The sequence below is a fragment of the Quercus lobata genome, chromosome 10 (genome assembly GCF_001633185.2).
Source record: "Quercus lobata isolate SW786 chromosome 10, ValleyOak3.0 Primary Assembly, whole genome shotgun sequence".
In the NCBI taxonomy this organism is placed as follows: Eukaryota; Viridiplantae; Streptophyta; class Magnoliopsida; order Fagales; family Fagaceae; genus Quercus; species Quercus lobata.
Window position 1 is genome coordinate 30,606,774 of NC_044913.1, and position 11,660 is coordinate 30,618,433.

An 11,660-nucleotide genomic window follows, 5' to 3' on the forward strand; every position below is an offset into this window, starting at 1 on the left:
TTTTTTTTTTCTTTTTTTTGGGAGGGGTGGGACCCTTGGGTGGCCTCACTACTCCAAACAAATGATATTTTTTGACAAGTAAGCCTGCCTGTTACCTCTCATTTGCAAGAACTCAACTCATTTTATCCATTAACGGTCGCCCCTCCTGTATAGCTCCCGCTACTGCCAACCAACCAAGTATTACTTCTTCTTCTCCTTCTAGTAGCGCAAAATTACGTTTCTTTTCTTGAAATTAGATTTGGGTAATGCTTTGCTTTGCTTGTCTGATAGAAACTTTGGGCTTGCCTAAAATGAGTGTATTAGCTTCTGGGCCATGCTTGTTCTCTTGCTTCATGTATAGAACCATTCCTTGTGAAGCAATTAACTTTTTAAGTTTATTCTTCCACTTCGTTTAACTTGGTTTGTGTGTGTGTGTATTATGTGAAGAATACACAGCAGGAATGGCTAGTCTTCCCCATGGAAATATGAATTGCAGCATTTTATGCAGAAGAGAAGCGGTTTCCTTCGTGGGTTTGCCTGCTCTTCCATATTTGCGGCCAAGGGCGAGAGCTTTTGAAGGTTTGGTTAGAGGTCAGTCGGTGATTTCTTTGCTTTACTTGAATTTTTGTATTATTAAGAAGCTGGGATTACTCACTCGGATTCTTTGCTTTTGAAGGTGAACAATTTCATGTGTGATAGTTTTTGTTGAGGTTAATGATTTGTTTTCCTTTGTAAGGAAGTGTTTTTGGAATATTTGTGACTTTAGGATTATCTGTTGTGTATTAGCTAGCTTGTGTCTTTTTCTTTGATTAATTAGAGTTGCTTTTACCTGGAAGATGGAAACATAAGCTGAAAGGTTAAAATAATTGAATGAAGATCAGGCCTAATTTAAGAATTTTGAAAAAATTATATATATATATGGCCAAGATTTACGAAGTAAATATTCAATGCGGAACTAGTCAAGTTATAATTGAGGCTTCTCTTAATCAATTATAACGCCAAGATCTTCCTAGTTAACATCCAATGTGGGGAAACAGGCCCACACAAGACATAATCCTCTAATCCAATCTAATATCTAATTCATTTGGGGTATCACCCATATGCTGTTTGTCATCTTCTTTATTTATCATATGTGTACATGATTGGAATCATTTCTCTAATCCATAAACATTGCAACATATTTACTAAAATGGAGATTATTTTTCTACATTTAGACATATCTTGGATAATATTGTTTGGAGAGAAAGGAATGCACGCACTTTTAAGTTTTAAGGGATGTGAGTTACTGGCTTTAAGGTTGAAGCTGTTGTTCTTGAGGTCTCTTTATGATTGGATGGCAGATGCTACTTCATTTTCTTTTTTCAATTTGTTGGAATTTCTTGAATTATGAAATTTAGGCACTAGATTGCTTTTGGGTGTTTCTCTTGCATGCATCCCGTGTGCTAGAATTGTGCCCCTTATTGCACTTTGAAAAAAAAAATTATTACTTATAAAAAAGAAATGACTCACATCTATCCTTTTGTTGAAGTTGTGCATATATCTCATGCAAGTTATTAGCCTTATGTGTCTGCAAGTTATTTCAGAAGAGGAACCTTTTTTGATTGAATGTGGTTGATGAAGAAAACACATTTCCTTTTTTGAAAGTGAAGAATCACAATATTATGGGTTTTTGATTTTTCACAGAACATAAAGTACAGAGCCATATAACAGGTGTCTCCAATGATATTTGGATCTCTTATTCATTAGTATAGTGCTCCATAAAACTCAGATTGACCGGGTTTCTAGAATTAAAATTGAGGCATTTTTGTGTACTAGTTGAAAATTTTAGCACGAAATTAAGCCTGTCCAGTGATCTTTCTCACTACATAAATTTCTTTCCGACTTCCAATAAGATTAAGGCTTGTATCAGCTTATCTCTATATTTGATGTTCTGCTGAATTACTAGTTATCTTCTAGGATGTGTTTGGAACATATAATCAGACATCCACCACGACAAAGATAAATACACAGATAGAAATCACTACTAGTGCATGCATGTTTGTCGATATACATACATACATACATACATACATATATATATATATATATATATATTCTCAAAGTTTCAGTCTTTACTTATTGTGCCCAAATGAACCATCCCCTTCTTTTGGTGAATCCTGTGTCCCCATTCATGCCATTAAACAAATGGTTTGTTGAATGGTTAATCCAGGAAATTTCCTTGGGTGCCTGAAATGTTCTTTTTTTTGGGGAGGCTCTCGTATAATTTATTAAACTTTGCTTAAAAATAAGTCTTTGCCCCTTGGGGAAAGGGGGGGGCAGAGGGGCGGGTGTGGTGAAGAAGAGGCCCAGATTCACTGGTGCTTTTATTGTCCTTTACTGTTTTGAGATTAGTGCTGACTGTTTTCTCACAGAGTTTACAAGTTCTGCAACCTTAGATACATTAGAAATTCATTTTGATGGTCATCCTATGCTCACGAATTATGATATCTTGCCAATAAATGGGTATAACAGGAGGAAAAAAAGAGCAATGAATTGCCTATAGTTCATAGAGTCAGGCTCAGGCAGTATTCCTTTTCTATCTATAAATTGTCCAGGTATCCCATACTGTTTCTTTCATTTAATTGTGACTGATCCCTTCTTCGATTACCTGAATGTATTCTTTTGATTCTTGAGTCTAGAGGTCATTGTCTAAAAGGTTTGACTTTCTGATTCCATTTTATGTGCCAAAGAATACTATTAGTTTTTTGACAAAGTTTAACTACAAAACTGGTTGTTGCCTAAGGTTATAACCTTACTCAATAAAATAAACATTACTACATATTTTGAAAATCTAACCATTGAATTACATGTTCTTTACGCTCTTAATACACATGTCAAATTTTGTATTAATTGGATATTATTTACTTTATGATCTAGAAATTTATATTTTATGCATAATTTTAAACTACAAAAACTTGCAATTTAAATAATTTATTGATGACATAGCTATTGATCTTTAATTTTGTAGAAATTTTGCAAGCATGGAGCATATAAGAAGATGTAATTCAATGGTGGATTTGTCAAAATTCATCCAATAAAAAGATATTGAGTTTTTTAGTCTAGCTGTTTGTAAATAACAAGACAAAATGCAATAATTTTTTTTTTTTAATTTTTAAGGCTTTAAAATGCTCAATAATTGATTTCCCATTTGTGTGGTTTATACTATTGCCTTTTAGTCCCTTCCTCAACCCTCATCTTTATTCAAGTTATAACAACACTATTGAGACTTTTAGTTGAAGATTCTCCTTCAGCCCATTAATGATCTTACTTGGGAAGAACTTTAGGAGCATGTTGCATTGTGCAAGCAACAAAATCATTATAGGTTGTTTAAATGGCTTGTAATGGCAATTTTCTGAGGTGCAGATACTGTCCGTTGATTAATTGGAATTATGCAACCCTTACCGTGGGATTGGTTCAGGTTTTGTAGATAAGAAGTAATATGGATGAGGTTTGTGAAAATTATGTTTTACAAAAACATTTATTTTTCTTAATCGAGCGCATAAAAGTGACAATAAATTTGGATACTTAGTATAAAATTATGACAAATCCAAAAAAATAAAAAGAGATTAAACAATGTTTTTACTTGTGACTTCCAAATGTTCTTACTAGACCTCTGCTGGCTCTACCAGAGGTTTAAAAGTAACATTTTTCTAGTGTATCTACTACTTTTTCTAATACTAGTCTGTGTGTAAAAGAGAGCTTAATGTTTTATACAAAAAGCCTTCTTGATGTTAATTATTAAGGATTTGTAAATAAGATTTCATTGGTTATAAAGACCATGTCAAGTATCTGATAATGCTACATCTCTTATTGAATTTTTAAGGAAGACTTAATCGAAGCTTATATAGAAAGGAAACTTCTCTTTTTCTTGGAAAAGGATCCAACCACATGTTGTCAAAGAAATTGATCTTTTCCATCCCTAGAAGTAGCACTGCTTCGAACTCCAGTGGTAATGGCAATGACTCCACTGATCAGGCCAAGGTATGTATGAGCAACCACTAGTGATGAGCTTCTCATTGTATCATTTTTCAATACAATGCATGAAGTTATCTGCTAGCCCGTGTTTTAAGCATGAACTGAACTTCTTTGAGATATATTAAATGGTATTATATTCTTTATATGTGTGATGCTTCTTCTGTAAACTTTACTCATTTAATTCCATAATTGTTGGGCATATGTCATGCCGTTTGTTAAACCCAAAATATTACTCACAAAAATAACAGAAAAAGATTATAACGTAGAATTTCTGCTCACTGAAGGAGAGATAGGAAATAGATGTTGCACTTCAAAACTAGTTCAGCATCAACTGTGATCATTTTGTCAGCTTTCTTCTTTACTCAACAAACTAATTTAAAAGAATTTGATCGATGGGTGGTCTCTTTAGTTTGCTGATAGAGACTGCCTAGTAGTACACCTCCTTTGCTCTGCCCATGGCTTTGTCGAATGCTATAGAGTTTCTTTGGGTTCCTTAAGTGATAACAAAGCATAACTTAGAGGAGTAGACTTTAACACAGACACAAACAGGAGAGATGGAGAGCTATAGGTTTGGGAAAAGGAAGATTATTACTTGTCCTCATCTGGTTTGTATAAGAGTTTTGCTATTCCAAATGGATAGGTGCTTAAATTGAAAATTAAAGTAATGAATTTTGTGTTCCAATTTTTTTTTAATTTGGATGTTGTTACCTGACTCACTGTAGTCCAAGTAAAAAAATAAATAAAAAGAAAAAGGAATTAAGATATTATGCTTCATAATTTTTTTCTTATTCCTACAGCAGAAACCTTTTGGTTACACGAGGAAGGATGTTTTACTGATAGGAGTTGGAGTTACTGTCATTGGCGTTGGCTTGAAAACTGGATTGGAGGTACCTGCCTTCCTTTTTGTAGTCATTTTAACTTTTTGTTACCCTTGAATCCTTAATGTCTGTTTCTTTCTTTTTTTTCTTCTTTTTTTATAGGTTGTTTCTGTTTATTTTTCAAACTTGCTTATGGGAAATGGAATTGAATATTGTTAGATATATTTTAACAGTGCCAGACAAAACACTTACTGAAAATAAAAATAAAAAATAAAATAAACTTCTCTAATTGGTGCCAGCAAAATCATTTCAGCATGTATATTAAGGAATGTAAAAGAAGTATCACCTTCTTTTCATGATTATGCCTGCCCAGGATTTTTTTTTTTTGTATATTGAATTGGATGGTTTCAATTATATATATCATGCATGAAAGTTTTTTATTGGTATTCCAACCTTGTAATTGTTCTATTTATGTTGTCATGTGCAGTTTGTAGGTGTTGATCCTCTACAAGCTGGAAATGTAGTTCAGCTGGTACTGGTTTTGGGTCTAACAGTTGGTTGGATCTCAACATATATATTTAGAGTTTCAAACAAAGAAATGACATATGCTCAACAATTACGAGACTATGAAAACAAAGTCATGGAGGTATAATTGAAAAGAATCCCATCATGTCTGTCTTTACATCAGAGCATAAGTGCATTATTTATGACTATGCTGATCCTCTTCAATATTATGGGAAAACTTTTTGCCCATTAATTTTGGAACTTACACTCAAGTGGATAGATATAGCAGCTCCATTTAGTTCCTGATACCTTCAAAAGTAACTTTATAACTATTGAACTAATTGATCCATCGCTGAGCCTGTCAGCATAATTCATTTCTGTTCTCGCTTTTCTTCTTCTTCGTCTTTTTTTTTTTTTTTTTTCTTTCTTATTCGTGACTCTTGATTTTTTTTTTTTCCCACTGACCTAAATGGATCCTTGCACAATGAATCCTTTGTAAACATGCTATTTACTATTTAGAGTTATCTGCCAATTTATTTTCCTAATACTGGGTTGGGGCCTAATGCTAATCTGCAGAAGCGGCTAGAGGGCCTGACAGAAGCAGAGCTGGAAGCATTGCTTGAACAAGTTGAGGAAGAGAAGAGACGCGTAGCTAGTGGTGACCAGGTTAATTAAGTACCTTGTCATCAATAGCCTTAAAAACATTACAACACTAATTGATATACAACTCTCTATGTATATACAGTAGGTTAGTTCACAGAAAATTTTTGTGAAGTTGGCCTTATTTGTACTTACGGAAAGGCAGCAAGATGATAATGCAAAAATCATGTTTACTATTGCAAATCATGGGCGGCGCTAAAGCCAGCCAAATGGGTTCATTTGAACCTCCTGACTTGGCCAAAAAAAAAAAAATACATTATATATAATTTTTTTTGACCCCTAAATAAAAAATTTGAACACTCTAAACCTAAATTTTGTTTGAACCCAGCTGAAATAAGCTTAAATGTAATCATCTTAGTGCTACTTTCACAATATTTTTACAATAATTTTACAATAAAAGTTAATTGGTATGTTGTAATTGGTTTTTATCTAGATTCATAACTGACATTGCTTTTTTATATATCTTTAACAACTTGCCACCTATATTATATTATGAAAGTGTTGCATCAGTAGCATTACTGTTAAAATTGCTTCTTTGTTAAATAAAATAAATAAATAAACTTCTCTCCAGACTATTCCTAGCTCCGACACTATTGACCCCATAAAAAAAATTCTGGAGCAAATGTATGTAATTTTCCAGATGCAGGAAACCCAAACCATTAAAGTAGTTAAATGTAGTTTACCAAGGTTTGAAAGGGCTATCAGAGAAGATTATGGATGAAACTTATGTTCATAGAATCATAAAAAGATTTCATCTTTCATGCATCATTATAGCAATTTGAAGCATAGGTATCTGTTTTCGAATCCTTGCACCAATATACTACTAAACCAGGCTTTTATTTTTTATTTTTTATTTTTTTTATAAAACTTTATATTCGTAAATAATACATATAATACTTTTTACACTCAATATGTTGCAACTTCAAAGAAAAAAATTGTGAAGAATTTCTTGTTTTATAGAAGTTATTCTTAATAAAGTTTAGTTAATTAGTAAATTCTAGGAATAAGTTTGATGAGCATATGTATTTCTAAAGGTACATGTATAGCTTTCTTAAGTAAAAATTGTAACAAACCAATAAGTCTTTGTAACGTCGTTTACAAGATCATCTCTAAGCTCCTAGTGGCTAAACTCAAACCACTTCTCGACAAGATCATCTCTTTGGCCCAATTAGCTTTCATCCCCAATAGATGGATTGCGGAGAATCAGGTCACTGTCCAGGAGATTCTTCACAGCTTCAAAACCCGGAAAACCAAGCTAGACCTCATGGCAATCAAATTAGACCTCCAAAAGGCATATGATAGAGTAAGCTGGAGGTTCATTCAAGATGTTCTTCTTCATCTGGGATTTAACCAGACATTCACAAGCTAGATCATATCTTGCATCTCCTCAGTCTCATTTGAAGTTCTTGTCAATGGAGGTAAAACTGAGAGCTTCAAACTTGACAGGGACCTTAGACAAGGGAACCCACTCTCATCATATCTATTCATTTTGGGGCAAGAAATTTTCTCCGAAATGCTTGACTCAGAACTCAGGAACAAAAATCTCTATGGCATTAAGACCAGCAAGAGTGGACCAACTATCACCCACGTGATCTATGCTAATGATATAGTGTTGTCCTCTAAGGCTTCCAGAAAAGATGTTGGAACTATATCAAGGATCCTTGAAAAATACAGCTTACGGTCTGGTCAATTGGTGAATAGGAACAAGTCAGGAATCTACTTCTACAAGCATACACAAAGTCCCACACGAAGAACCATCAAAAGCATCCTTCAAGTCAAGGCCCTAAAAAAAGATGTTGTTTATCTAGAAGCCCCATTCCTATTGTCAAGAGCTCCCTCAAAGGACTTTATTTACCTTCAGCACAAACTTGAAGCTAGACTCACAGGGTGGAGAAGTAAATGTCTTTCGTGAGCTAGAAGAAGAACTCTCTTCAATACTGTCGCCCAAACCATCCCCATTTACACCATGTCAACCTTCAACATTCCAAACAAAGTTTGCAACAAAATGGACTCCCTCACTAGAAGATTCTAGCGGAAGCCAAAAAACCAAGACAGAAATTTCCTCGCACTGAAAGTTTGGGACAAGCTCTGCCACCCAAGGAACAAGGGTGGACTTGGCTTTAAGAAAGCTAAAGATATCAACACTGCTCTCTTCGCCAAATTAGCCTAGATGATCGCCTCCAAAAGAGATAGTCTCTACATGAACATTCTGAGAGCTAAATACAAAATCTCTACATGAACATTCTAAGAGCTAAATACAAAATCAGCAAGAATTAGCTCCAGTCGGATCCCCCAAAATCCGCGTCCCCCATTTGGAAAGCAATTGAAAATGCCAAGAAAAGGACCATCGAGACACAAGGGTCATTCCATGGAATGAAACCCTGAATCCACTAAAGCTTTATGGTTTGCTGCTTGTTGGGGCTTCAAAGCTGATGAATCTAACATCCACAGCCCAGCGGATATCGTCAAAATTGTTCTCGATCCTCCAAAAGCTTTTTGTCAAGCTAGAGAGCAATGACTCATCTCTCTCAACATGGCTTTGATTTTGGAGGAAATTTGGAGAGTTAGGAACTTAGCTCTTCAACACAACAGCCCTATCGACCTGCCATCATCCATCCATACAATTCACAGAAGGTTCAATGAGCTCTCCCTAGCTCTTGCTAGCCCATCTCCTGATTACATCCATGTTGCTCAACCTTCTTGGATTTCTCCTCCCCCTGGTTGGCTCAAAATCAATGTGGATGTTGCATTATCCACCACTCATGCTTCCCTCATTGCAGTTGCAAGGGATCACCTTGGCGTCCCTATCAAAATTTGGGCTAGAATCATGTAGGTAACCTCTCCTCTTTTGGCTGAATCTGAGGCTTTGCTCTAGGCAATATAGCTGGCTTCGAGAGAAGGATGGAACCATGTGGTCTTTGAATTGAAGGCGATGCAAAGGCCTGTTTTGATGCTGTAAACTCCCCTGAACTCCCTTCCTCTTGGGCCATCAGAACCACTTCTGACAACATCCTTGCTCTTCATTCTAATTCTGTGTTTTTTTTTTTTTGGGTTAGACGTGCTTGTAACAGTGCTGCCCACCATGTCGCTAAATTCGCTTTAAGTTCTGTCTTCTGGTTTCTTCAATGAGGATAATATTCCCCCCGCTTTGTCAGCTCTTTGTAAGGAAGATTATCCCCTTTGTTCCTCGTTTTTTTTCTTAATGAATTGCAGTTAATCAAAAAAAAAAAAGTAAAACTTGTAACATAATAATTTATTTAACCAGTTTAACAAAGAAAATGAATAAGCTTGAGCTTATTTACTAGATTGGTCAACCAAGTTTGAACACACTAAAAATAAATTTTAAAAAAAAAAAAAAAAAAAGGTTTGTCTTAGATTGAGTTCCTCAAGTTCAGTAACAAAGTAAAGAAACGAAACTTCAACACCTTAATCTCAATTTGCTTATATTTTCAAGGTGATTGTTGGTAAAGAGGGATTGTACTCAATAAGATCAAGATTGAACATAAAACAATAATTTTGACAATGAACTTGAGTTCAATAACAAGGTAAATGAGCTAAACTTGAACACATTAGTGCTTGATCCAATACGATTTATAGAGTTACAGGGATGTATATCAATTTCAATTTGCACAAACTTTTTTAAGAGCTGTTGGTAAGTAGAAATTGTATTCAATAGAGCTTTTGAAAGCCCACTAAGAAGAGCAGACTCCCAACTCCAGCATGAAACTGTCAACCTCGTCATGTGTAACTGATTTATGATGGTGGTATTGATCTGAGTCAAAAGAAAAGTGAGCGCCCACTGTTTCTACATGATATGCTACATTAGAAAATGACTATAGAGAATAGAAACTAACCATACAAAAATTCATGTGATACACTGATACTATAAGGGAAGTCTCATGTGTCCCTTTCCTCATATGCACAGAGGAGCTTGTGAGTTGTGAAATTGACTGCTCTTTATAATCATCCAAATTCCATAATCAGAATCATGATGCAGTAAATTTAAAAATAATTGCTAATTACAAATTGCATGTGACAGTGCAGCCGAATTCATATATATATATATATATATATATATATATTATGTTATTTCTGCAACTCATATGTTTTCACTTTTCCCCAGCAGCTATATATGTAAAACAGTCCACGTAGGATAGTCCAATTTCATAATATTTTTATTTTTATTTTTATAACTTGATAAATACAGTAGGGGGAGAGGAGATTTTTTTTGAAAATGAACTGCTCATATATTGACTAAATTAAGAAGAGTCCACGTACAAAGCTTCTAATACAGATGGAGGGGTGTCCTCCATCCATATTAAGTCATCATCTGTATTCCTAGCATATCTGGCTAAGGAGTGTGCCACCCTATTTGCCTCACGGTGTACAACTTGAATGAACTTGGAGCGAAGACCAGAAACAAGACAATGAATATCCTCATACAAATGGCCAAAGCGAGAAAATCTTAGACACGGACCAGCAATGTTCTTCATGACAGAGGCGTTGTCTCCTTCAACTATTAAATCTGAGAACCCCGAATCGACAGCCATCTCTAATGCTCTGCGGCACGCCAGAATCTCGGCTTCTTCGCTGTCAGCAACTTAAGGACCTTTAGTGACACCATAACCTCCCCCAAATCATTTCGAATTACCGCTCCAATACCTGATGCCTTAATATCGTTAAGAACCGCGGCATCAAAATTAAGTTTGAAAAGTCTGCAGGGTGGTGGGTTCCACGTATGGCTGCTACTTGGCTTTGCTATTGGAATGGATAAGTGGATTTGAGCTTGACGATATTCCTCCAAAAACTCTCTGGCTCTTTGTCCCAGCTTTGTTGGATCCTGCATAACACCTCCATGAATGATTGCATTGCGCTGTGACCAGATCAACCACAATTGCACCACAAAAAGTTCAAAGACCTCCACAGACAGCTTCTGCTGCAGCTCCTCGAACAAAAATGCAAGATCATTCTGGCCACTCACATGCTTCTGTAACTCCCTCGAGCACCCAGCCCACACATCCTTTGCCACACTACACTCCCATAGCACATGGAGAACCGTTTCATTCTCTCTTTGACAAAGCTGGCAGGTCCCATCATCAACTATTTTCCTACGCATCAGGTTCACACGGGTAGGAAGGATATCATGCAAAGCACGCCAAGCAAAGACTTTTATTTTGGAAGGAATATGTAATTTCCACAAACACTTCCACAGAGCATCATCACTTCTTGCCATAGAACACTCCCCACACCCCTCCTCTGCACTCTTAATTTGTCTAGAAGGAGAAGAGGAGATTTGAATCTTGGATATCTCCGTTGAAAATACCAAGAATTATTAGTTGATTTATAAGACTTTTGGCTGTTGCATGATGATTTAAGATTACACATGGGTGAGAGTGATTTTAGGGATACTGTAAATTTTATTATATAAATCTTATAAAATCAATAATCAATCACGAAAAGGAGCAATTCAGAAATTTATTTATTGTGTAATATTAGAGATACTTACGAGTTGAGTTATAAAACTCTTAGCTATTGCATAATAATTTAAGACTACAGTAAGTCATGAATGAGACAAATGTTAGGGATAATAAATTTTATTGTATAAATATCACCAAGAAATTGATAATCAATAAAAAAAAGAAAAGAAGTAATTTAGACATTTATTTATTGTGTAATGTTGGGATA

General features: G+C 35.2%; 1 protein-coding gene across 1 annotated transcript; it reads left to right on the forward strand.

Annotated features, from left to right (window-relative positions):
- Positions 1-223: 223 nt before the first annotated feature.
- LOC115965305 lies at positions 224-6,204 on the forward strand. Its single transcript, XM_031084497.1, has 6 exons — positions 224-242; positions 427-570; positions 3,842-3,999; positions 4,791-4,880; positions 5,299-5,457; positions 5,892-6,204. The coding sequence occupies exons 2-6, from the start codon at positions 441-443 to the stop codon at positions 5,988-5,990; spliced, it is 636 nt and encodes a 211-aa protein (XP_030940357.1). The 5' UTR covers positions 224-242; positions 427-440; the 3' UTR covers positions 5,991-6,204.
- Positions 6,205-11,660: the final 5,456 nt, after the last annotated feature.